The sequence below is a fragment of the Cryptomeria japonica genome, chromosome 1, assembly GCF_030272615.1.
Source record: "Cryptomeria japonica chromosome 1, Sugi_1.0, whole genome shotgun sequence".
NCBI classification, from domain to species: domain Eukaryota; kingdom Viridiplantae; phylum Streptophyta; class Pinopsida; order Cupressales; family Cupressaceae; genus Cryptomeria; species Cryptomeria japonica.
Genome location: NC_081405.1, coordinates 298,408,733 through 298,432,244, shown reverse-complemented (window position 1 = coordinate 298,432,244; position 23,512 = coordinate 298,408,733). Strand labels below are relative to the sequence as shown.

At 35.8% G+C, this 23,512-nt stretch overlaps 1 protein-coding gene across 6 annotated transcripts in view; it reads left to right on the top strand.

Annotated features, from left to right (window-relative positions):
- Positions 1–23,512, top strand: part of LOC131046440 (uncharacterized) — a 274,884-nt gene that overhangs the window by 172,859 nt on the left and 78,513 nt on the right. For all 6 annotated transcript variants that reach the window (XR_009106005.2, XM_057980187.2, XM_057980184.2 and 3 more), the window contains 9 exons: positions 3,434–3,566; positions 5,920–5,961; positions 6,141–6,809; positions 8,201–8,751; positions 8,946–9,009; positions 9,179–9,281; positions 9,412–9,602; positions 21,865–21,990; positions 22,109–22,179. Coding sequence is in view for 5 of the 6 variants with exons in the window: in XM_057980187.2 (XP_057836170.2) it covers positions 3,434–3,566; positions 5,920–5,961; positions 6,141–6,809; positions 8,201–8,751; positions 8,946–9,009; positions 9,179–9,281; positions 9,412–9,602; positions 21,865–21,990; positions 22,109–22,179 (1,950 nt within the window). In the remaining variant the exon portion in view is untranslated. The remainder of the gene's footprint in view (positions 1–3,433; positions 3,567–5,919; positions 5,962–6,140; positions 6,810–8,200; positions 8,752–8,945; positions 9,010–9,178; positions 9,282–9,411; positions 9,603–21,864; positions 21,991–22,108; positions 22,180–23,512) is intronic.

Here is a 23,512-nt window from a genome sequence, read left to right as displayed (position 1 = left end):
GGTCCAACAAGAGTGCATAGTTCATCTTTCATCGGAGTAGGTGGGATTTGAATGACCTCCTGTTTCTCTTCTTTCTTTGGTTGCAATTCAACAAACGAAGGTTTCATCTCTTTGAAAATCACACTTTTTCTACAAAGAAGCTTCTTTACAACTGGATCCCAAAGCTTGGAACCCTTCACATTGACACCATAGTCAATGAAGATACACTTAACTCCCTTATTCTCCAATTTAGATCCCTTTTCACTTGGCACACTTGCATATGCCTTACAACCAAATACTCTTAAGATGTCTCATCAAAGGCCTTTTACTAGACCATGCCTCCATGGGTGTCTTATCAACAAGCGTTGATGTAGAAGATTTGTTGATCAAATAGCATGGTGTGGGTATAGCTTCAGCCTAGATCTTTTGTTCAAGGCCAACACCACTTAGCATACTCCTAGCCCTCTCAATCAACATTTTGTTCATCCTCTCTACAACTCTATTTTTTTGTGGGGTGCTGGCGTATGGAGTAGTTTTGTGTCTCAATCCCATGCTCTTTACAAAACTTGCCATCCTTGTCAGCCCTCAAACAACTAATTTTTCTACTAGTTTGGTTTTCAACCAAGGATTTTAATTCCTTAAACTGACTAAAAACTTTAGATTTACTCCAAAGGAATTATACAGGTGTCCTATAATCATCTATAAATGAAACAAAATATACAGATTTTGATAATGAAGGAACATTAACAAGACCAAATACATTTGCATGAATATAATCCAAAACCCTATAAGATTTTTAAGAATCGGAATATAACGAAACACAGTGTTTCTTTCCATATAGACAGTGTTCGCAAGTCAAACTTGAGATTATAATCTTCAAGGCCTTGAACAAGGCTCTTATTTTTCATGGATCTAAGACCCTTCTCACCAATATGGCCAAGTCTCTAGTGCCATAATATTGTTTTCTCCATTGGAAGCTTCATCTCCAAACCATTGGCACCCTTAGGTACCCAAAAAGCACGACTGTTAGGTGTAGAAATGATAGTTTTCTACTCTGCTCGATCTGATGGTTAGGATGAAGAATCCAAAGGTCTCTTCTTTTGTACATCAAAATAACCATTGAACTGAACAATGCATGCATCCAGCTTGTACTCAGTGTCAATACAAACACCATTAGCCAACGCCATATCACCTCATGTGATCTTGCATCCTCCACTCGAGAAAACAAGTTGCACACTTGGATCATTCAACTTACTCACTGAAAGAAGGTTTCGTGCCAAACCAGGGATATGTTGTACACCATCAATCCCCTTCAGTCTTACCATTAGGGAGTCAAATTTTGACTTGTCCATGGTCAACAATCTTTAGACGAGAGTCGTCACCAAGATATATCTTTCCATCGTCAAACTCTTCGTACTTCGTGAACCAAGCTCTATGAGAGGTCATGTGAAAAGATGCCCCCAAATCAATAGGCCACACATCTTCCAATGCATGCATTGCCAAGGCTGTAACAAATTCATCAGAGTCATCTTGACAGGATTTAATTGAATCAAAACTAGAGGCATTTTTCTTGTTTTTCCTTTTCTTCTTGCCCTTGCATTCTTCACAAAACTGACCGGTCTTGCCATAGCTCCAGCATTTCGCCTTGGACTTCTTTCCAATAGAGTTAGACCTCCTAAAGGACTCAGATTTAGACTTCTTGTCCTTCTTCTTGGCTTTCTCCATTGATTTGCTGTAAACTAGGGCCTTCTTAGCCATCTTAGAATATATTCTTTGCATTTCTTCAGACAACTACGAAACAACCACATCATCCATTTTTGAAAGTAGTTGTGGTACTTTCAATAGTCTTTACCAAGTGGTCCCATGACTCTGGCAAAGAACATAGGAAAAGTATGTAGTGATCCTTGTCCTCAATCTTCACACCAATAGAACCCAACTGAGCAACAAGTATGTTGAATGCATTGAGATGATCTGCAATAGATCCTCCTTCTCCATCTTTAGAGAATACAAGTTTCTCAGGAGCAACTTATTTACCAAAGATTTTCCTTGATAAATGTCTCGAAGTTTCTTTCAAAGCTTAGCTGCAGTCTTCTCTTCATGGACATTCAGGAGTATTGAATCAGGTAAACAGAGTCTTATCAGACCCTTAGCTTTCTGAACCATAATATCCCAATCAGCTTGTGGTGTAGCAGCAGGTTTTGTTATAGATACGACAGCCCATAGATCTCTATCTACATGCATATATTCCTTTTTCAACTTCCAAAGTTCAAAGTTGCTGCTATTAAACTTCAAATGTAATGTTATATATCTTGTTATTAACATGGTTTTAAAAATTTCTTTTTTTTTTCAAATATAATGTTTACTTTTTTGAGTAAGTTTGTTTTTAATTTTTAAGTTTAATAATTTAATATTTAAATATTATTTCTTGTTTATAGTTTTAGTGTTATGTCCAATTGTCCTCCACCAACTCAGTGTATTTTTGCCTTCCCCAAATACATGTCTTGTCTTCCCTTCATTCCACTGCCACTCCCTAGTACTCGAAGAAACACCAGTATTAATTAAAGACAAATGTATAATGATTAGCCACAGCATGCATTAGTATGTCATAAATATACAAAAACTAAGTATGTTTCAGGTGACAACCCTTCCATTTATTATTAATTAATGCTATAGAAGTTTCAGAACAGTGTTCTTGGTAGATGGGGTCGATACATTTTGCCATCAAACTTCAATGCAATTATAGTATATGGAACTTGTGGATGATACACTGTTAAAATATATTTGTAGATGTATTCAAGTATTGATGTTAAGCAGCACTATAAGTGACGAGAATCCAAGTGTGAATCTTATGGGAGTTAAAGTGAAACTCTCGGCATTCCTCTAAAAGGCTGGGTTTGCCTCATACTTTCTTCATTTAATATTTTAAAGCAAGTGTAACAATGATGTCTACTGTCCTGATGTTCATCTATTTTATAGTTTGTACTTTATTTATCTAGTCTAGAGAGAAAACATGATTGATGAGGAGTGTCTTAACTTCTTAAATGAAATTTAATTATCCCTTGACTTTTAAAAAAGTTGTGACCAATGCTGCTGGAGATATTATCTTTTCGAATGTTTTCTTTTCACCTGGAGATTTTATTCCGATTCTTTTACAGCAGTTGCAAAATTTCGTATGACTACCATGTGTCGTGGTTTCCTTAGATAATATCCATGAAACCTTTTCACTAATTTTTGTTCTAGACACACATTTTTCCTTCTGCTTATTTTTTGTGCATACATGTTCTGAGGATTCCATGAAATCTTTTCACTAATTTTTGTTCTAGACACACATTTTTCCTTCTGCTATTTTTTTGTGCATACATGTTCTGAGGATTAAAAAGCATTTTTACATCATCAATTTGATGTTTAATTTAATGATATTTTGAAATGTATTTGATTTTGAAATTTTGTGCAGACTCACATACAATGATCTCTGCTTTCAACTCCCAGAAACAAAGTTCAGGCTATGCTTGCTTAAGACATTGGAAGTGTTATTTGATGTGATGTGTTCCTATTATTCAATGATGACGTGGCTATTTCCTGAGAAGGTACATATCAAACTGTATTATTTTACTTATAACTAAAAGTAGATATTTATAGCTAGAAGATTCTGCTATTCAAATTTTCTGAATTGTGACAAGTAATGAGAAGATACAGTTATATCTCATTATGAAAAATATGAATGAATTAAAATTCTGCAGTAAATGAATCTCATCGTATTTGCCACCCAGCTTCATATACACAAATAAATCCTGTATTGTGTTTGCCAATGTACAAGCACAGTCTGGAATTCAAAGAAGACCTTCCCATTTTCTACTTGTCTTTCCCACTACATTGGAAAGTCACTAAAGCACCACAGGATCCAATTATAAGTAAACTAAATTTAAAGATATCTAAATGGACAAATATATGTTCATAAGTGGGAAAAATGCACTTAATACACAGTACTCTAGCTGTTCCCATTTGTGTGTGTGTGTGTGTGTGTGTGTGTGTGTGTGTGAGTATGTGTGTCTGTATGTATGTTTGTGTGTGTCTACGTGTGTTCCGTATGCATGCATGTATGTATGTTTGTGTGTATGTCTCTGGGTATGTATTCATGTATGTGTGTGTGTGTGTATGTGTCTATATGTATGTCTGTGTGTGTCTATATGCATGTATGTATGATTTATGTATGTCTGTCTATATGTGTGTGTGTATGTATGCATAAATGCATGCATGCATGCATATGTATGTATGCATGATATGTCACAAGGTTCAAGTTCGAGTTCGGCAACCATAAAATTCAGATCAAATTCAACAGGACAAAAAATTCAGATCAAATTTGATGGGACAAAAAATTCAGAAAAAAATTCATCATTAATTTTGCCTATATAAATTTAATTAAAAAAAAAAATATAAATAATAAATCAAAAAATAAAACAATATTATACAAAATTTGAATACATTATAATAAATTTTAAAAAAATGTAATTTAAATATGTTTAAAATCTTAATTTATATATATTTAATATGTAATTAATAAATATATTAAATAATAAATGTATTATAATTATATATCTAATTAAACATTTTAAAATATTAAATTTTAATCTTGAATAGAAAATAAAATTAAAAATAAAATTGTTTCAAATGTATAACAGCGTCATAAGTAAGTAAATGTTTACATATAATGATATGTCAAAATGAGAAAAACAACCAAATGCAATCTACATCTTCCTCTTTCCCTTCCTAATGCAACTCAATTTGTCAGGCCTCGAACTAATAGGTGCTATAGTATCAAAATGATGATGAATTGTTTCTTCAACATTGTCTTTTTGGATCTCAAATGCTCCTCTTCTCCTCTCCTTCCTTTTTTATTTTGCTGTTCAGATCTGTTTTGGACAAGATTGAACCGAAAAAAAGTGAAGAAAAAGTCGCCTTTTTATTGTTTTTTACCTCTCTAGCTGTACCCAACTGGACCTGAGAGTCTATGCCTAGTACTCGGGAGTCCAAGTCTGGGACTTGGAGAGTCTTGGGGTGAGATTTGGACGAGCACTCCCCAGAACTCTTTCAGACTTGGCATGAGTGTCGGTTGCGAGGGGAACCGGCCAGAGATAGAACTCGGGAGTTTGGAGAGTTTTGGAGAGTACTCTTAGAGTCCTCAAACTATGGATACAATTGATGGCCATCAACAAATTCATACATCTATGTCACTTGTTGATGATATTGGGACATTATGAATTGCACATGTGGGACTCCAACTAATTTGTTACCTCTTGAATAAAGAACAAACTGCCTGAAGGATTGATATATTTGCTTGGAGGTCCTTACTAGCTGAGGCCTAAAGTTTGCATTGAAGGCCCCTTGCAAATAATGGTTATTATTCCACTTGAAGGCTCTAACTAATGTATACAGTATTATTTGAATTGTTCGATGCCCTATATTTTTAAGTTGTTTAATGCTTTTCAATATCTCTCTCTGCACTGTCGTCGAGAACTGTTCATTCATAAGTTTTTTTTTCCCTTAAAACTTTTAATTTTTTACAAAAATGCATTTTAAGTATGAAATAATTGGCATCTTTGGTGGAATCTGGATGTCTTATATCCCTGTAACTTTTGTAGAATTAAGGCATATGATTGTTCAAAAATATGTCATTTGGAAGGGTTTGTTTGCAAATAGTTCTTCTGAGCACAAAAATTCCTATTTTTATTCACGATTACTATGTCCAGGTTCCGTGCAATATGCCCTTTAATGCAGAGTTATAATGGGTTTGAGTACAGGTCCTCATTGATAGTTATAACTTATAAAGTTAGTCGCCAAATTATAAAAACAATATGGTTAGGCTGAGTTTTTAAATTAAAAACAAATAATTAATCTCTATTATCACTTTTAGCACCGTTTATTGTGTTTCTGGTCCTGCAGGAAAGAGGAGGTGAATCCTTGCAAACAACAGTAGCTAACAAGGTGATTCCTTTTCCTAATTACCATTTTTTCCCCCTTTATTTGATACTATGAGAATTCCCTTTTTCTCAAATTTGTTTTCTTTCTGTGAAGCCAACTCTGAATATTTTATTGCTCTCCACCTTTTATTTTGCTTTGTTAGTTGTGCAAGATTGGCTTACTTAAGTGCCCTTTATTGTCAGGAAAAAGAAAGCATGGTTATAGGAGAAGGAAGTCCGCATCACATTCTAGCCGAAAGACACAGACGTAATGGTAGCTTTGGAAACTTGCCTGGAGCCTTACGTGTACGTCACAATCGCAATTCATCAGCCCCACTTATGGAGTCACACTTAGGACATTTTGGTGTATGTACCAATTCAGATTCTGGGTCAAAACTGCCATATGAAGCACATGAGGCTTCTTCTGATGGACAATTTCTGAGTGAGGAAAATCACAAGTCAGTTGTACAAATTGCAGAAAGAGGCACTGATAATCAATACCAGGTGACTGAGGTTCCATCATCGGAATCTCAGGCACTGGCTAATGGAAAAGTTGATAATAATAGTGCAACTTACATGAACAGTGATGTTTGGGATGATTTAAGAAGGGAAGCTGTGTGCTTTGTTGGTCAAGCACTGGACAGGGGTCGGAAAACCTTTTGGCAACTTGTGACAAGTCGTATTTCAACGTTATTTGCATCTGATGCAATCTTTTCAGTTAGCACTCATCAATTTTTACAATGTTACGAATTTGTAAACATATTCATCTTAGCTGGAGAAGCATTTTGTGGTACAGAAGCTACTGAGTTTAGACAGAAGATGCGAAGTTTATGTGAAAAATATTTTTGGACATTTCATCGCCAGAATATTGAAGTATGTAAAATATATGACTTTCCTTTGTACTTTTTAACTGTGCCAGAAATTTAATTTGAAAATGTTTGACCATGTGATTCTTGATGGTCCTTTTGTTGAATGGAAACTCTGAAATTATATATTTCAATGTGTTTAGACTTTAGAGTCAAACTTTGCTCTGCAGTTATATTTAATATTGAAATTTAGTTTTTAGTGCTTGTTACTGAACTTGTCATCGTGTTGAAAAGGTAAAGGAGGAGGTAGTTTTTTAGGTCCTTGCCAGGTGACTCATGAATTTGATGTTTGAGAAACCCCTCATGCAAGCCTTCCACTAAGCATTTCTTCAAATGAGGTGTACAACTCTAACCCCCTTGGATTTGAACTGGTGACCTTCACTTCAGAATGCATAAGCCTTCACCATTAGGCCAACTAAAGTTGTACACTCAGAGTAAAGTCCCAGAAGTATCAGACATTTAAGCAGCTGCTTTCTTGTCATACTCTTCTTCAATTGTGAACACTGTATAGTTATTGAGGAATATATTATGCTATTCACATGTCAGATTTCATTGAGTCCTGTACCTGATTGGACGGTGGCAAACCTACATTGTTTTGATATATGTTATGTTTCTACGTTATTTCCTTAGTAGATACTTTTACATTTTTTATCCAAAGCCAACAAGTCCTGTACCTTAAACCTATGCCTGGTAATAATGTATAGTATTTTGGTATGCAAGGGCATTAGACTTAGGTCCAACAGTTAATATTACACATTATCAACTAGGTGTTTTAAATTTAAATGATAACAGTTAAATATTCCCTTTCTTATAATGAAGCAGTGACCTCAGGGTTTATGACAAATTTTAGAAATATTATTTTTAAGCATCATTATTCTTAATATACTCTACTTTCCTTCTGGTCCTAGTGACTATAATCATGATGTCGGAGAAGATTTTCTTGCTAATTGTATAACTCTGTAGTCATTCAGCCATGTTGTTATAGTTCCTAACATAATCTGATTTTTCTCTTTTTGAGAAATTTTATATATGTTGGATATGTCATATTAAAAATTACTGTCGGGGGCATGTTTTATGTTTGGATCTGTTCAACAAGGTTTATCCTTCCAAAACAATACACTTGAAATTGGTTCTAGGAAGTGCTATCCAATTTTTTTCTAAGGCAGGCATTCTTGTTCTATGTTTTCATGTCTTTCTTACTTAGTATATGTTTTATTGCTAATGAAAATATATATTATTAATATCTATCATTCTTGTGTGGACCATATGTCACTGATGTTATGTTTTTTTCATTGCATCCTATTTGAGGGATAAAATATTTAGTATCTAGAAATTTAAGAATATTTGCTGGATGTCCTGCATGCAAGCAGTTTAGTAATAATGTTCCTTGTGGTTCAGGCACTGCTGGTCGTTTTGGAAAAAGAGAATTGGCAGCAGATCTCACCAGACACCATAAAAACTGTAAATTTAGCGGGCCTTGTTGGTGATGGAGCCCCATTGCTAATTTCATACCATCATGGATCATCTAAGATATCAGGGTTGGATTCTGATCAAAATTCCCAAATCGATGAAAGTAAAAAGTTGCATGCTGGATTCAGTCAGTGGTTTAAAAGAGGAAACCCTTTTGGGAACAAGAAGTGTTCTACTGTGAGGGATGAGGATAGTAATTTGCATGAGGTTTCTATGCATGACAAACAGAGAGCAGGCAGTATTAGTAATGGCACCCTTGTAACAGAAGTCCCTGAAAAAATGGGTTCACAAAATGGTGTAAACATTGAGAGAGGGGAGGAGGAGGATGAAAGTGAAGATCTTCTTGCAGATTTTATTGATGAAGATAGTCAACTTCCAAGTCGTACTTCTAATGTAGCACTTGCACGGATACCATCTTCCAGAAATTGGATACATGAAGAGATTGAAGGTCTACCTGGATCTTCTGTGTCCCTTTTAAGGTGGTTGATTAATCTCTCTTAACAAATTATTTGTGCTTGTTTTGCCATTATCCTTGCTACTATATTGTTCAAGAAGACAAATTTAAATTTAAGACCTCGAGAACTTAATTGTTATTAGGTTCCTTATCCACATCAGATCATGATCAATTAATTTATAGATAACCTGAATGTTATGGGTTTCTTGGTTTTTGTAGGTCAATGGATAAGTATGCCAGGCTTATGCAAAAGTTGGAAACAATCAGTCTTGAATTTTTCAAGGTAAATTTGGAAAAATGCTTTTACAATCTGTGGACATTTACAAGTAAATAACTTACAATTTTCTAGTTTTCAGCTGCCTTTGTATTGATTTCTTTTTTATTCCATCAAGGTACAATATATATTTAAGATTGGCTGGTGAAATTGTATTTATGCAATTTTCCAATGACAGGGTATTTGTCAGCTTTTTGAGCTTTATTTCTATGTTATCTTCAAGACTTTTGGTCAGCGTGATGGTTCTGGAAGTAATCGAGGTTCAATGGAATCCCTAAATTGTAAGCAATTTTTGTGCCATGAGAATTTTTGAATGATGTCCATAATTCTCTGATGTGGTTAATTGATTTTTTGGTATTTCTACTTAATGTGTTGATAAATTGTTTTTTTTTTCCCCTTTTCATGTGACAGCTCGACTGAGGTCAACCTTAGGGAAAATTACACAAGGTTTGCAAGAACAGAGGATCAAAATACATGCTGGACCTGTTTCTCCAGCCTCACCCATTTCCTTCAATAACTCATTTTTCCAAATGGATGCTGCACTGTCAAGTCCCATACATACATCCAATGTGATTGCACCAAGCAATTTATATCGTCTGAAGGTAACCATTTGTCTTGTTTGTCATAAAGTTATTTTTTGTTTGTTGAGTAATCAAATATGTGCCATCAGTAAATTAGTTTTGGTGTGTTTCAACTTTGATTTGGATAATATATAATCTTCAGCACTTCATTCCTTAAAACTTTTAAATTTTTTAGAAAGTCTTAGCCTGTGCTAGCCCAGGGTGGCTCACTTATTGTAGTAAATTTTTTGTACTGGTTGGGAAAGCCATTAGAACCATAGATGGAATGCTCGGCGAGTATTTATGCCATTGACTCAGAAGAAACATGCTGAGTTTTTTGCTGCATAAAAAAAAGAGGCCCAAACATGTCAAAAAATTATCTAATGTTTTTTTCAAGTCAGTCTCATTCTCTTCATCAGAATGTATACATGAAATATAACATTTAAGTAAGTTATATTTCATGTATAAAATGGCAGGATGTTTGTGTTGAAATGGTTAGCTAGTTCGGATCATATTTTAATGTTGCCTTGTGGCAATTAAAATATTATCTTATTGTAATAAGGTTAAGCGATTTATGTTTATAGGGCTGGGCCCAAATGTAACGTATGGGTTAAGCAATTTATGTTTATAGGGCTGGGCCCAAATGTTACGTATGGATTAAGCAATTTATGTTTATAGGGTTGGGCCCAAATGTAATGTGTGGTTAAGCATTTCATAGGGCTGGGCCCCAAACAGGAAACTTGTGACAAGTTGCAAGTTATGTAGGCCCCAAATTGGGCGCCAAAGTGCAAAGCAAAATATATAAAATAAAGGAAATTAGTTAAGGCCGACTTAGAAGACTTGAACATGAATCTTGTATATAAACAAGATTCATTCTTCACAACAAACATCCTTATCAAGTGTGATCAGCCTTATACATAAGAACAGTCAGCAAATCTGCATGTTAGAGAGCGAATCCATTGGACAACTTGCTGGGCAAGGTGGTGCGCTATACTTCAGTGATCTCCCTCTTCAATTGATGTCGATATTCTGCTCTCTGAAGACACACTACAGCTGCATATGCTAGGTTCAGTCTGCCCTAGATTGGCAACCAAATCAGATAAGTAATCTGCTTATAATTAATAATCTGATCTGAATCCTTCATGCTGGGTTTTTCCTCCAAGAGGGAGGTTTTCCCAGGGTACTTGTGTCTTGTGTTGTGTGTTTTTATTATTATTTCTGATTATTCTCAATCTGTTTATAACTTAAGTAACTAGATTAACATCTGATTATCTAAAATCAACAGTTTGAGAGTGGTTTCAGAGCTCTAGGAGTTATAATGCAAATTCTAGGTTTAGAAGATCTTTGAAATTTCAGACAAGTCAAATTTCAGTAATCAGTAGGCTCCTATCAGCATTCTCTCGCTCTCTCTATCTCACTCACTTTATTTGCCTTAAATTTTCGACCTATCTATCTCCTAATCACTCTTCCTTTATCCCCTCTCTCTACCACTCTCTATCTCACTCTCTCTTCTCTCCCCCAAGATCTAGACCTATCTCTCTACCCCACTCTCTCTCACCCTCAAACCCCCGCGAGTGGTGCTACCCTCAACATAATTTTGGTGAGGTGGAGAAGCCACTTTGGACTCCTAGGTCTAGACCCTCTAGTTCTATCTCTCTCCTGGTTTTCACTAGAGCTGGGAAGAGGGAGATGTAAAATGTTTTGATGTAGTATTTACTTTTAGTTTTACAAGAACAATTTGCTGTTTCATTTTGTTTCAGTCTATCAACCATCGACATTCAACAAGAGGATGCTATTTTGTACCCAAATTGCATTTAAGTCAATCAAATATATCTAGGCTTAGCTTGTTTCATTTGTGTACTCATTTGTTGACTCATTGGATGTATCTCCTCATTGAATTTTGAAAAAAATTGCATTTTTAATTAAATTTAAGCAATTTTTAAGTTGTCGAGTTTTTGCCGAGTGTTTTTTTTGGGCCTTGGTGAGTTTTTTCTTTTGGCAAGTAGTTCAACTATGATTAGAACTATTTTGCAGATTGAAATAATTATACACAATAACAGTAATGTATGATATCTCACATATGCAGAAGAAGAAAGAGAATCTAACTTGTATAATGAACAACATAATTATCAGCCTTGCCTCATAAGGATTAAATCCTCAATCTTCAATGTTATATCATATAATAGAAACATATTGAATTGTTACTTTCACATTCTTTCAGAGGTTCATATTTTGAGAATATGATAAACATGTATAGAATTGTAAATAATATTAATCTAGAAAGTGCAGGAGAAACAATTAAAGGAATCTTTGTGGTCACAGTGATAATTGATTGCAGTTTTATATGAAGAGGTTAATAATAGGTATGCTTGATATATTTCACATGAGTTTGATGGAACAATATTGTAGTATGATTAGTTGTTCATTAAATCAGTGTAATGTCCCCTAAATGGGTATGCCCTCAGTTTACCCTAATTTCCTATTTTCCAAGTGAATAAGTGGATTTAAGGAATACCTTTCACCCAATTGAAACCCTGCAGCAGATTAGAAACTTCTTACAACAATAATCTCAGAAATCAGATTTGTGAAATCATAGCAGAACAGTAATCAGATTAGCAGAACAGAGATCACATTAGTGAATTCACAGCAGTATTATTAAGTATATATATATGTGTGTGTTAGCCCGAGTTTCCGAGAATTTTTTTTGCCAATTTTGGGGACGGCGGGGGGACAGGAAAGGGGACGGCTATATAAAATATAGGGAAAATTTAAAATATATAGGGAAATTCTAAATGTTCATATGAAAACATGGATAAAGCATGCATATATACATTATATTCATATGAAAACATGGATAAAGCAGCTATATGTACATTATAGAACCTTAAAATACCACATTTGTATTCAGAATTCATTGTCAATACTCAATAGTCAATATACATTCATAATTCAGAATTCATTATCAATACTCAATATGCATTCATAATTGAAAATTCATTGTCAATATGCTAGCACTTGTTTGATTTGTTGAAAATTTGACTGCTTTGCTTAAACAATTATCGCTGGAAATAATTGTTTTTATCGCCCATATCGCATATCCTTCCCTTTTAAATATATGAATATCATATGGTAAGAGATGAAATATTTGTATCATTCCCTCTTAAAGTTTTAAATATATCATATAGTCAAACATGAAATATGGCAACGATATTATGAATTGTCATCGTTGCTTTTTTAATTTTCAATAATGTTGTTATATGGAGCCTAATCAGACTCGGAGGTTAAATTTTCGCCAGTTTTATCGGTGCAGTTTCCCCCCAAATTATTCAACGAGGGTTTGGGGGCAGTGCCCCCGAAAGATTAAACAACTTATTATTTTATTTGCATTTAATTGATATTTTCTGCATGCAATTCCTAACAAATAATTGGAATGATTTCAGGCAAATAATTTGGGGCCCACATTAGGAAAATATGACATTTTTAATTTTTTAATATTTTTTACTACCCCTAGCTACAGGGGACGTCCGGCTGTCTCCGGGACGGATTGGGTACATCCCAGCTATCCCCATTCATCCCCGGGATGTACGAACGCCCCCCACAGCTGGGGCAAATATCCCCCCGTTTCGGAGACGTTCCCTCCAAATTCTAGCAATTTGGGGACGGGGGTTTTTCAGGTCGGGGATGCGTCCCTGGGTTTCCTTGATATATATATATATATATATATATTATCATAATCAGTAAAAGAAACAGTGATTCATTCATTAAATACTCTAAATGCCTTGGAGGCTCAACCATAGGAGAGTATAGGGGAAAGTGACCTCAATGGGATGTCTCAGACCCTCTACCCTAGGCCCAAGAGTGGATATACCATCCCTCTTGGCCTCATGTGGCCCATGCCATCCAGATGAGGTGGCCTACCCAATGAGGTATCTCCTTTCTGTTATCCCCTCATCTTGCCAACCTTCTCCTTCTCTCTATGATTGGTCCTCCTGTACTTATGCATCATGATAGGAGAGAGTGGTTGCAAGAAAGTGCCCTGTAAACCATCTCCTCTAGGCCCAAGGGCAGTACCCACTATTCCCCTTTGGCCTCATGTGACCATTTGGTCCCCTCATAGAGGTGGCGTATCATAGAGGAATGCCTCATCAATGTACCCCTCTTGCAGACCCTCTTCCTTCTATCACAGCATGGGAAACACTCAGAATGTATGAGGATATATATATATATATATATATTACATAAAGAATCAGCAGAATATAATGGTCTGATTTACATTTTCTATGATATGAATAGTGATGTCAACAGTATGTAAATAATCATAAAGATGCTGAAGTAGTAATATAGACAGTAATGCGCAGAAACAGACATATAATATTGTTATAGCATTCAAGAGTTTGTACATATTGACCATACCACAGCAGTCTTAATATATATCAGATCCTCTATGCCATCGATGGTCTTCTTTGGACATTAGAGTGGTTTCTTATACACTTTCTTTTATGCTGGAGGATCACGCCTTTTCCCTTTGGTCATGTCATTTGTGAAGAGGCACTTTTCTATAATTAATTGTGGCCTCTTTGTAATCCACGTTTTATCTTTATTGAACCAATTCACTTAATCCTTGGAAATTAATAATTTGTTAACAAATTCATTGCACCCTTAAATGCTAAACAAACCAAATGTGAGTTAGAAGATGACTAGCCTGATAGGGGCTGGATGATTTGACCATAGGTTTCAATCCCATGAAATTGTGATGTCTTACTTTGTAAGACAATTTCATGGCCTGGATTGGTTCGCTTTTTAACATTGTCAATTCGGGGGCATGGCAATCAGCTTTGAGATCCATTGCCAAGATTCTTAGTGAACAAAATTATGAAACGCTACTATCATACCAAAGAATCAGGAAAAACCATTGGATCCCAAGAATACAGGAAAAAACCTTTTGGTTTGTTGTGGACATTCTCATCCAACGCTTGCATTGAACTGAAAACATTCTCTTATTTTTTGGTTAACTGATTTGCATGGTGGCTGATAGCATCATAGAAAAACATTAGTTTTGGGGAAAGATCATCCGCTAGGGGCTTCATTTCTAATTATTTCCACACTAATACTACTACTACTACTACAACAACTACTACTATTATTATTAATATTATTATTATTTTGTTGATGTATTAGTTCCACACATATAGTACTTGGAAAATTAGCTATAAAAAGATGTGATGGAATAAGTATAAGAACTGTAAATGAAACTTTGCCACTACGTAAAGTTTACAATAATAAACATTAAAAACATGAAAATGATTGCATTGAAAATTTAAAATTTGAATGTTAACTATGGTGGGCAGAGTTTTGAAACTTTAGGAGCAAAGTGCAAACCAAGAATAAACAATAAGAATTGCAAATGGAACTTTGGCACACTAATTGATTTTAAAGTCTTAAACTAATAATTAAAAAAATTTAAAAACATAAAAACGTGGAAATGACCGCATAAAAAATAAGAATGGTGGGTGGAGGTTTGGGGTCAAGGGGTAGTGCCCCTTGCAAAGGTCTTGATTACATGCAGAGATTTGCAACCAAGGGATATGTATTATGTAGATTGTTATGATCATGATTCATCATTGTCTTATTACTTGCTTAGATTTATAGTTTCATGGGGGTTTGAGGGCAACACTAAAACGATGTTGAGGGTAGCACCTCTTGTGGGGGTGAGGGGTTGAGAGAGAGATGTAGAGAGATAGGGCTAGATCTAGGGGGAGAGAGAAGAGAGTGAGATAGAGAGAGGTAGAGAGAGGGGATTTAGGAAAAGTGATAGGGAGAGAGATAGGTCTAGAGTTAAGGGGTGATAGAGAGAGGGAGAGAATGTTGATAGGAGCTTTCTGATTATTGAAATTTGACTCTGAAAATTTATAAATCTAAAATCTAAAATTTACATTATAACTCCTAGAGATCTGAAACCACTCTCAAACATCTTGGCAATATATACATGAAATATAACTTAAAGTATAAAAAGGAAAAAGACATATTGAAATGTGACTTATACTTAAATGTTATATTTCTTGTATATATTCTGATGAAGAGAATGAGATTGACTTAAAGACAAGGATTCTATTTTCACAAAATTTTCTCACCATTTTTTGCTTAGGGTTCGAGATTTTGAGTGGGGGTTATAGGAGACTCTTGGGCATCCCTGAGACATCTAGATGTCCTCGGCGTCCCCTGCAAGTCTTCGGCGTCCTGACGGCGGTGGAGGAACAATCAAGGGAAATCCCCTTCTTGTCCCCGCATCCCAGAGACGTCCCCATCTTGGAAACACGAGGTTTTGTGGGGTATGATATTTATAGATTTGAAAATGTTGTTTCCTTGAAGTTAAATCAGATTTTGTACTCATTTGATCAATGTATACTTGTGTATGCCATCAAAGTAGATTCTAATTGATAAGTTAATTTTGGCATGAAATTTGATTTATTAAAGGGTGCATAGTAAAAGGCTGAAAGCTTTAAATCTTAAAAAAATCTCTCTCTCTCTCTCTCTCTCTCTCTCTCTCTCTATATATATATATATATATATATATATATATATATATATATATATATATATATATATATGTGTAGCCAATACCTGTACCCAAGTGGGGTGGGGGGGAATGCCATACCAGTGTTTACAAACTCCAAAACTATATCCGTTCGCATATCAGAATTGGCAACTTAGAAAAATCATTTTAATAACCTTTTTTCTGTTAGGAAGTAAAGAGTTTTGAAGCTAAGTTACCGGTTCGGGTTTGGGAGCGGGTTCGATGGTGCGAACCTGGTTTGTGGGTTCAGGCAAAATTTGTTTTGCCTTTTGGGTTCATGGGTTGGTTCGTCCGTACATGTGTGTGTATATATATATATATATACATATTATATGCAAAAATTTAAAGAAATATACAAAATTACAAATCTAAATACATTAAAAAGACAAAAAAAATTATTTTTTTAATGTTAAAAGTCACTTTGATGTGACTTAACCCAGATGGTCACTTGGGTTCACCTGCGTTTGTGCCTCAGTCCGACCAGGGTTGACCCCAGGGGCCCTGGGTTCCCTGGGGTGAACCCTTGCTGGACCAGGCATGGACCCAGCATGAACCTGGACCCATGCGGACCCAGTCCATGTTAGGGGCCTAAAACCCATGAACCCGACAACTTAGTTTTAAAGCTTTCCAAAAAGCAAAGTGTGATGCATGTACTTTTTGTTTGAGTTTAACTTGTGAATTGTATATAAGCACTTGTGTTATATTGATATTCATGGGCCCCAAGTAACCAAGTCTGCAAACAACAACAGGGATCTCCAATGGGGGCTCCTTTGCATTGTGAATTCTGCTGCAATTCTGCACTTTCCACGGCATTCTTGTGCTGAAATTTTGTAAGTGGTGTTTGAGAGCTGAAACAGCAGTCTCTCCATCCCACACATCCTTGTCGATGTGCCATCTTTTCAATCCTCCCTGTTTTCTCTAGAAAGCTGAGTGTTTTGCTGCTACAAATGCCCCAGCTACAAATTATATTCTTGCCTGTAACAGCTGTGGCCATTATGAAAATGGTGCTTAAACACATTAGAAAACTCTGTTGTGCACTGCGCTGTCAAACAGACCCTTGCATGTTCCTCTGTAATGTTGGTTTTTTTTGGTTTAAGTGCTGGCATGAAGATGTTTGCACAACATCAAACTCTGCCTTAGTCGAGCACTAAGAACTGAAAACATGTAGTCAGTTGTAATGTCCCCTTCTCAGGCGTAGTGTTTCAGTTGACCGATGGCCTATTTCGGAGACCCGTAGGCTACTCAATGGGTGAAATTAGGGTTTCCAATTTTGGAGTTTGTTGTTGCTCGTGAATTAGAGTTTGGATCGCGGATTCTTTCTGGGTTTTCAAAGGGCTTCACAGTGGTATGTCCGGCTTTGCGTTCCGAGCACTTTTTGGAATTTACTATTTTTAGTAAATTCTATTTCTGGCAGTGGTCTTGATTATTTCGACATAGTTGGTTCTCTTCTTCAGTTGGTTCAGTTGGCTTCGTCACTTTTGGCCTTGGGATGGTTTTGGAGAGATAAGTTCATTTCATTTAAATAATGTTATGTTTTAATGTTATATTTTAAAGTTGACGCCTTGGCCTAGCTTCATCACTTCAAGTTGTTATAAAAGGTGGTCTTCAAAGGTGGATGCATCATGGAAGGGATTTAATATTTTCTAAGGTCTAAAATCTTGCTTATGAAAAGGGGTGCCAACTTTATGAAGAGAAGTGAATTAAAATAAAGGTTAATTAAGCTTTTAAAAGTGGCGCCATCTCTTGGAGGAAAATTCAAATGTGAAATTAGGGCGCACTTTCTAGAAGCCTCTAGAGATCCCTTGTTAAGCTTATAAATGGAGGCATCTTCCCTCCATTTGACATCTTATGTCTATTGTAATGTTACTCTGCCGGAATGGTATTGGGGTTGCTTCGAGGAATGAATGCCTCTTAGCCTTGGCATTGCTTCTTGCTTGAAAGATAGCAACTAGTGGTGATTTAGTGTAGTTGTGAGAGTTTGTAGTGGGGATTGCATTGTAGCTTGAGTTGTGCTTGAAGTTCAGTTATTTGCATTTCATTTCATTTTCGGGAGTCGCAGTTAGCAGGGCAGATTTGTAGTTTCACTCATATATTTCAAAATAAAAACATATTCATTTTGGGTATTGCATATTTCCTCTTGTTTTGGCTGGGCGCTCCTTTGTGCAAATTTGCAGATTCTAATATGAAGTGTTTTATTTTATAGAGAAGAATCACCATTCTTGCCTGGCGTCACTGTTGGGAATTGCCTTGGGGTTCGTGATAAATAATCTGTTGGGTTAATGTCTGATTTCTTGGTATTGGTTGGGTTGCCTCCTTCATAGGAAGCCATTGCTTTTGGTTTTGGGTCATTCGGACTAGTATTGAGAGAGTAATGAGCATTTTAGTGATTCCATGTGTTGCTGATTAAGCATTTCACGTGCAGGTCTGTCATAAATCAGAATATTAAGATTGATCCTTGTGTAGAATTTCTTGGACTTATCATTTTTGTTAAGCTCGGGAGAGCCTTCTATATTGTTATAGCATTGTATAGTCTTAATCCTATGATCTTGGCAAGCATTTACTATCATATTGTAAACTGAACAGTAGTACTGGCAGCATTTCTTCTCATTTTCATTTCACGCTTGTTATTTACATTTAATTCCATTTCTAAGTTCTTAGCATCTCCGCCATATGGTAGCTCCATTCCCACCCTGGGTTTGAAAGCACATGCTTGGTGTCGAGTTTTCCTTTCAGCAGTTGTAATTGTAAAGATCCTTTGACCATATGTTAGTCCATCTTGGGCACATTCTTGGTTAGAGTTGCTTTCAGCATGCACCAAGATACTCTGACCATATGTTAGTCCATCTTGGGCACATTCTTGGTTAGAGTTACTTTCAGAATGCTTTAAGACCCTCTGACCATATGCTCACGCCTTGCCCAACCCGGGATCCTGGTGTACATTCTTGGTTAGAGTTGTTTTCCGCATCGTTTTGGTTTAAGTGCTAACCCTGAGGGATGTGTGTTGCATTACTCTTTGTAATTGAAAAACTGAAAAAAATTGGTCTGGGATATTTCATCAGTACATTGAAAACCTATAAATTGGAACCCGACCATATGATAGGTTTATCTCAGGTCTTAAACCATACTCGTATCTGAAGAATTATATATCTAAGAAGCCCAGGCACAAACTCACACATGACTACAAACCTGTAATGTCCCCTAATGGGACCCTCTTATATTCAGTCCTAGAATCAAAAATTTAGTACATGGAGAGAACAATAGAAGGACACTAATGTCAACTAAAGCTTGGCCTGGAACCTGTACAACAAATTAGACAATATTTCCATTATGTCATGATAGAACATATATCCATCATTCTTAATATATTGCAAAGTGTATATGAAGGATTCAACAACCCTTTCTCTCCCTATGCCTGTTCTCATATGGAGCTCAAGGAGAATCACACAAGGTGCCTCGAGTCTATCCCTCTCCAACAAGCCCAAGAGCACCAAGGACCTTGTCAACTTGGTCTCTTGGCCCACACTCGGGGTTGGCGTACTTGCTGGAGCCTAGTACTCTTGCTTCCTTGTAGTCTCCCTCCATAATTGGATGGTGAGATTGAAAGGTATTGCAGACTCCATCATATAATTTACTTAATCGTCATATGAACAGTTAGTGATAGAAAGCATTATTACACTGTCATACATATTGCAGTCTATATTAATATTACTATTAATTTCTGCATAAGAACTTTATTAGGCTTCATATATTAAGCAGTCTCTCCATCCATCCTTGTCGATGTGCCGTCTTTTCAATCCTCCCTGTTTTCTCTAGAAAGCTGTGTGTTTTGCTGCTACAAATACCCCAGCTACAAATTATATTCTTGCCCGTAACAGCTGTGGCCATTATGAAAATGGTGCTTAAACACATCAGAAAACTCTGCTGTGCGCTGCACTATCAAACAGACCCTTGCATGTTCCTCTGTAATGTTGGTTTTTTTTGGTTTAACTGCTCGCAAGAAGATGTTTGCACACTGTCAGCATCAAACTCTGCCTCAGTCGATCACTAAGAACAGAAAGCATGTAGTCAGTACATTGAAAAGCTATAAATTGGGACCCAACCATATGATAGGTTTATCTCAGGTCTGAAAACATACTCATATCTGAAGAATTATATATCTAAGTAGCTCAGGCACAAACTCACACATGACTACGAACCTCACCCAAAGCTGATGAATTGAAAATTTGAAACACACACACAAAGTGACATTGTGTTTATCTAATGCAGAAGACCTGCATAAAACACAGACTTTGCTTTGATGCATGTATCCTGATATCATGTCAGGAAAACACTTAACATAGGACCTGCATATTGAAGGGAAAAGGTGCAACATAAATAACAAATATAATAAATGTAAATTAAGAATCATAAATTATTAATCTGCTATTTGAATACTGACACAATAATCAGTTCACTACAGTTACAATCATAGTACAACTGACCTCCTTAAATAGAGTCACAAAACCAGTGATCTATGAGGTAGAGTCCACATGGGATAAATCCATACACATAAACATAGACATTAAAGCACTGTTCAATCAACCTGTGATTATAGGCATTAAATCACTATGAAGTATAATTACAAAGAAATATTAATAAAGACATTGCCAAAAGATTTGAACAATGTAGCTCAATGACTTCATCTCTAAAGCAAGATGTATCCTGAAATTCAAAGTTAAGAACATTGGATAGCATTTGCATAAGAAATGTCTGAATAGATGCAAGGGCTGTATTATAATTTGCTTAAAATGGAGATGTGTTTAGTATTTAAGTGAGGTTTATTTTATTTTTCTGTTTGAGAGTTTTCAATTTTATATTTTTAGATTGAGTGCGACCCATGGGAATGGAGGAACTATTTCCCATGTTTCTATGAGGAATAGAAATGGAGCATAGTGAGGACATTCCTAGATCCGACCTAAAGGGAATATCCCCTCTTAAATGCCACAATCCTTGTCTCCTAGGGGACAAGACAAGTTTCCTATGGAACTGATCCCCAAGGATGTGGAACGATGATTAATAATTACAAGGGAAAGAGATAAAAACATCAATAGTCACCTCCATCCCTTAATAATGTGAATAATCATTCATTTAATTTTTCGGTTTACAACAGAATGTCTTGGATGAAAATCATTTTTTGTTGGGATAGCCGTATTGAATTTTATACGATGTTGATGATGAGAAGGTTCAGTCCAATCTGACTGCCCAATTTACTTTTTGTCCATGGCTCTGAACCTAAAACACACTCCTTTTTAAACTTGTATGGTGCTGGTGTCTTCAGCACTACTTCCTTGCCTTTGTATATTTTCAGCATATTCAATAAGTTTAGCATTTAACATTACATTTTCTTTAATAAAGTGATGACTGGGATGATTGTGTTGTAGTTAAATTAGACAATATTTCAGACAAGATTATCCATGCAGATCTATAATGTCATATATCAAAGTTGACATTCAAATTTCTTAATTAAGTAGAGAACTGCATGGTCTTATTTCTGGACACAATAATTTTGTTGAAAGGAGTATTAAAAGAAGAGCTCTTGGTTGAAAGGGATCTCTGGAAACTTTTCTTTCTTTCCAATCTTCTATGAGGCTTATGGTTTTTTTCTTTCTAATCAATTTTTGTCATATGCGCAAATTTCTTAATGGCAGTAGGTCGGTTACAATAGACAAATCATTTCTGAATTTTTTGCAGGAAAGCTGTATAGCTGCAGAGTCAATTACTCGTATTGGTCAAATTCTACGCAGGTCAAGAACACATCTCCAGTCGATGCTTCCGCAGAGTGCTTTAGCATCTCTTGAGGACTTCTATTCCCACATGGTTGGCAGTTTCTTGTATTATTATTTGTATTTAACAGGATGCAGTGTTGATAATAAACTTGTTAATGGTGGCTTTACCATTTGGGATCTAAAGTTGTTTTATGAATGAATTGAAACAGGTGGAGTCTGTTTCTGATCTTAAAGAGCACATCTACAGAGCAACTGCTCGGTTGCTGCTAAATATCAGTGGGTGAGATAAACATGGAAGTTTCTTAAGAAATTATTAGAAAATAAAAAATTCAATTAAATATCATGGGCATGTAGTTAGAGTGGTAGGAATTTCATTTTGACCTGCATACTAGGGGCATACGATGACATCTAGTAGAGACTTACATCCATGGTCACACACTCAAGGCATATAGACTAATTTCATCTATTACTATTGCTATCCTAGTAGACAATTAGGTCAAAAAAGAAGCACTTACACTATGTAATGCATTGAACTGATCACTGTAAATGCATAGGTGGATAGTTTTTTCATCAAATAGTTAAATTATAAGAGATCCATAATATTTCAATGCTTCGTTGCTGGTGAAATAGCCTAATCACGTCGTTTTATGGCTATTAACAAATATCCAAACAAGCTAATCAGATAAAACTTTGCTCACTAATCAATTCCTCATTTATTTGCATCTTTGAGTTGAATGGGGAGGGTCTTTTTCTTTTTTTGCTTGGCATATAAGCTTTCTAAAGAGCATTGGCATACTTCATCAACAAAATCTTGAGGTTACAATCACAATCTGTTTCCTTCCAATTTTTTCCCCTTGCACTGTGGGGTAGACCTAAAATTAGCTTTGTTTTTCTTACTTATCATTTGAGAGATAGATAGAATGTCAGTGGAAGCTAACCAATCTTCCTCTTCCATCTCTTTCAAATCTAGCAAATTTCTACAAGCCCACGCCTACTCACCATTGGCCTCCTTAAATAGGTCACCTTATACATCTAGACAAATTGACTCCGTAGTCTGAACCAAGCTCCAATCTTCAATTGACTCCTGTCAACCCGCCAGCCCTCTTCCTTGCTACAAACTAGAGAAGAGAAAGATGCTCAACAAAAAAAATTATAAATGGAGTATAGGATCCTTGAGAGGAGAAGATTCTAATGGAGTGAAAGATAGACTTAGATATATCCATCAGGACGCAAACACTCACAAATCTATTTTCTAGAAATCATCTACTAATCAATTTTGACAAAATTGCCTACCTTTCTTACTAATTGTTGAATTAAAACATGATCGTTCATCGCTAGTAGAAAGTTATACAAGGGAACCCACATTTGAATCTTTGTTATGGGAACCATTATTAGATCAAACAAAGAAATCCAAGGGCATATGAAAATGCCAATCCTTTCAAAGAACCAAGGGTCATTGTTCCATGCAAGATCACGCTCCTCAATAATCTCAAAATTGAATAAGAACCATCCTTTAACAAAGAGAGGGCTTTGGGATATTGCTCTAAATAGGTCACATCCACTACATTAACTTGTCAAAACCTGGTCTCTTCCCCAAACATCTACACACCAAG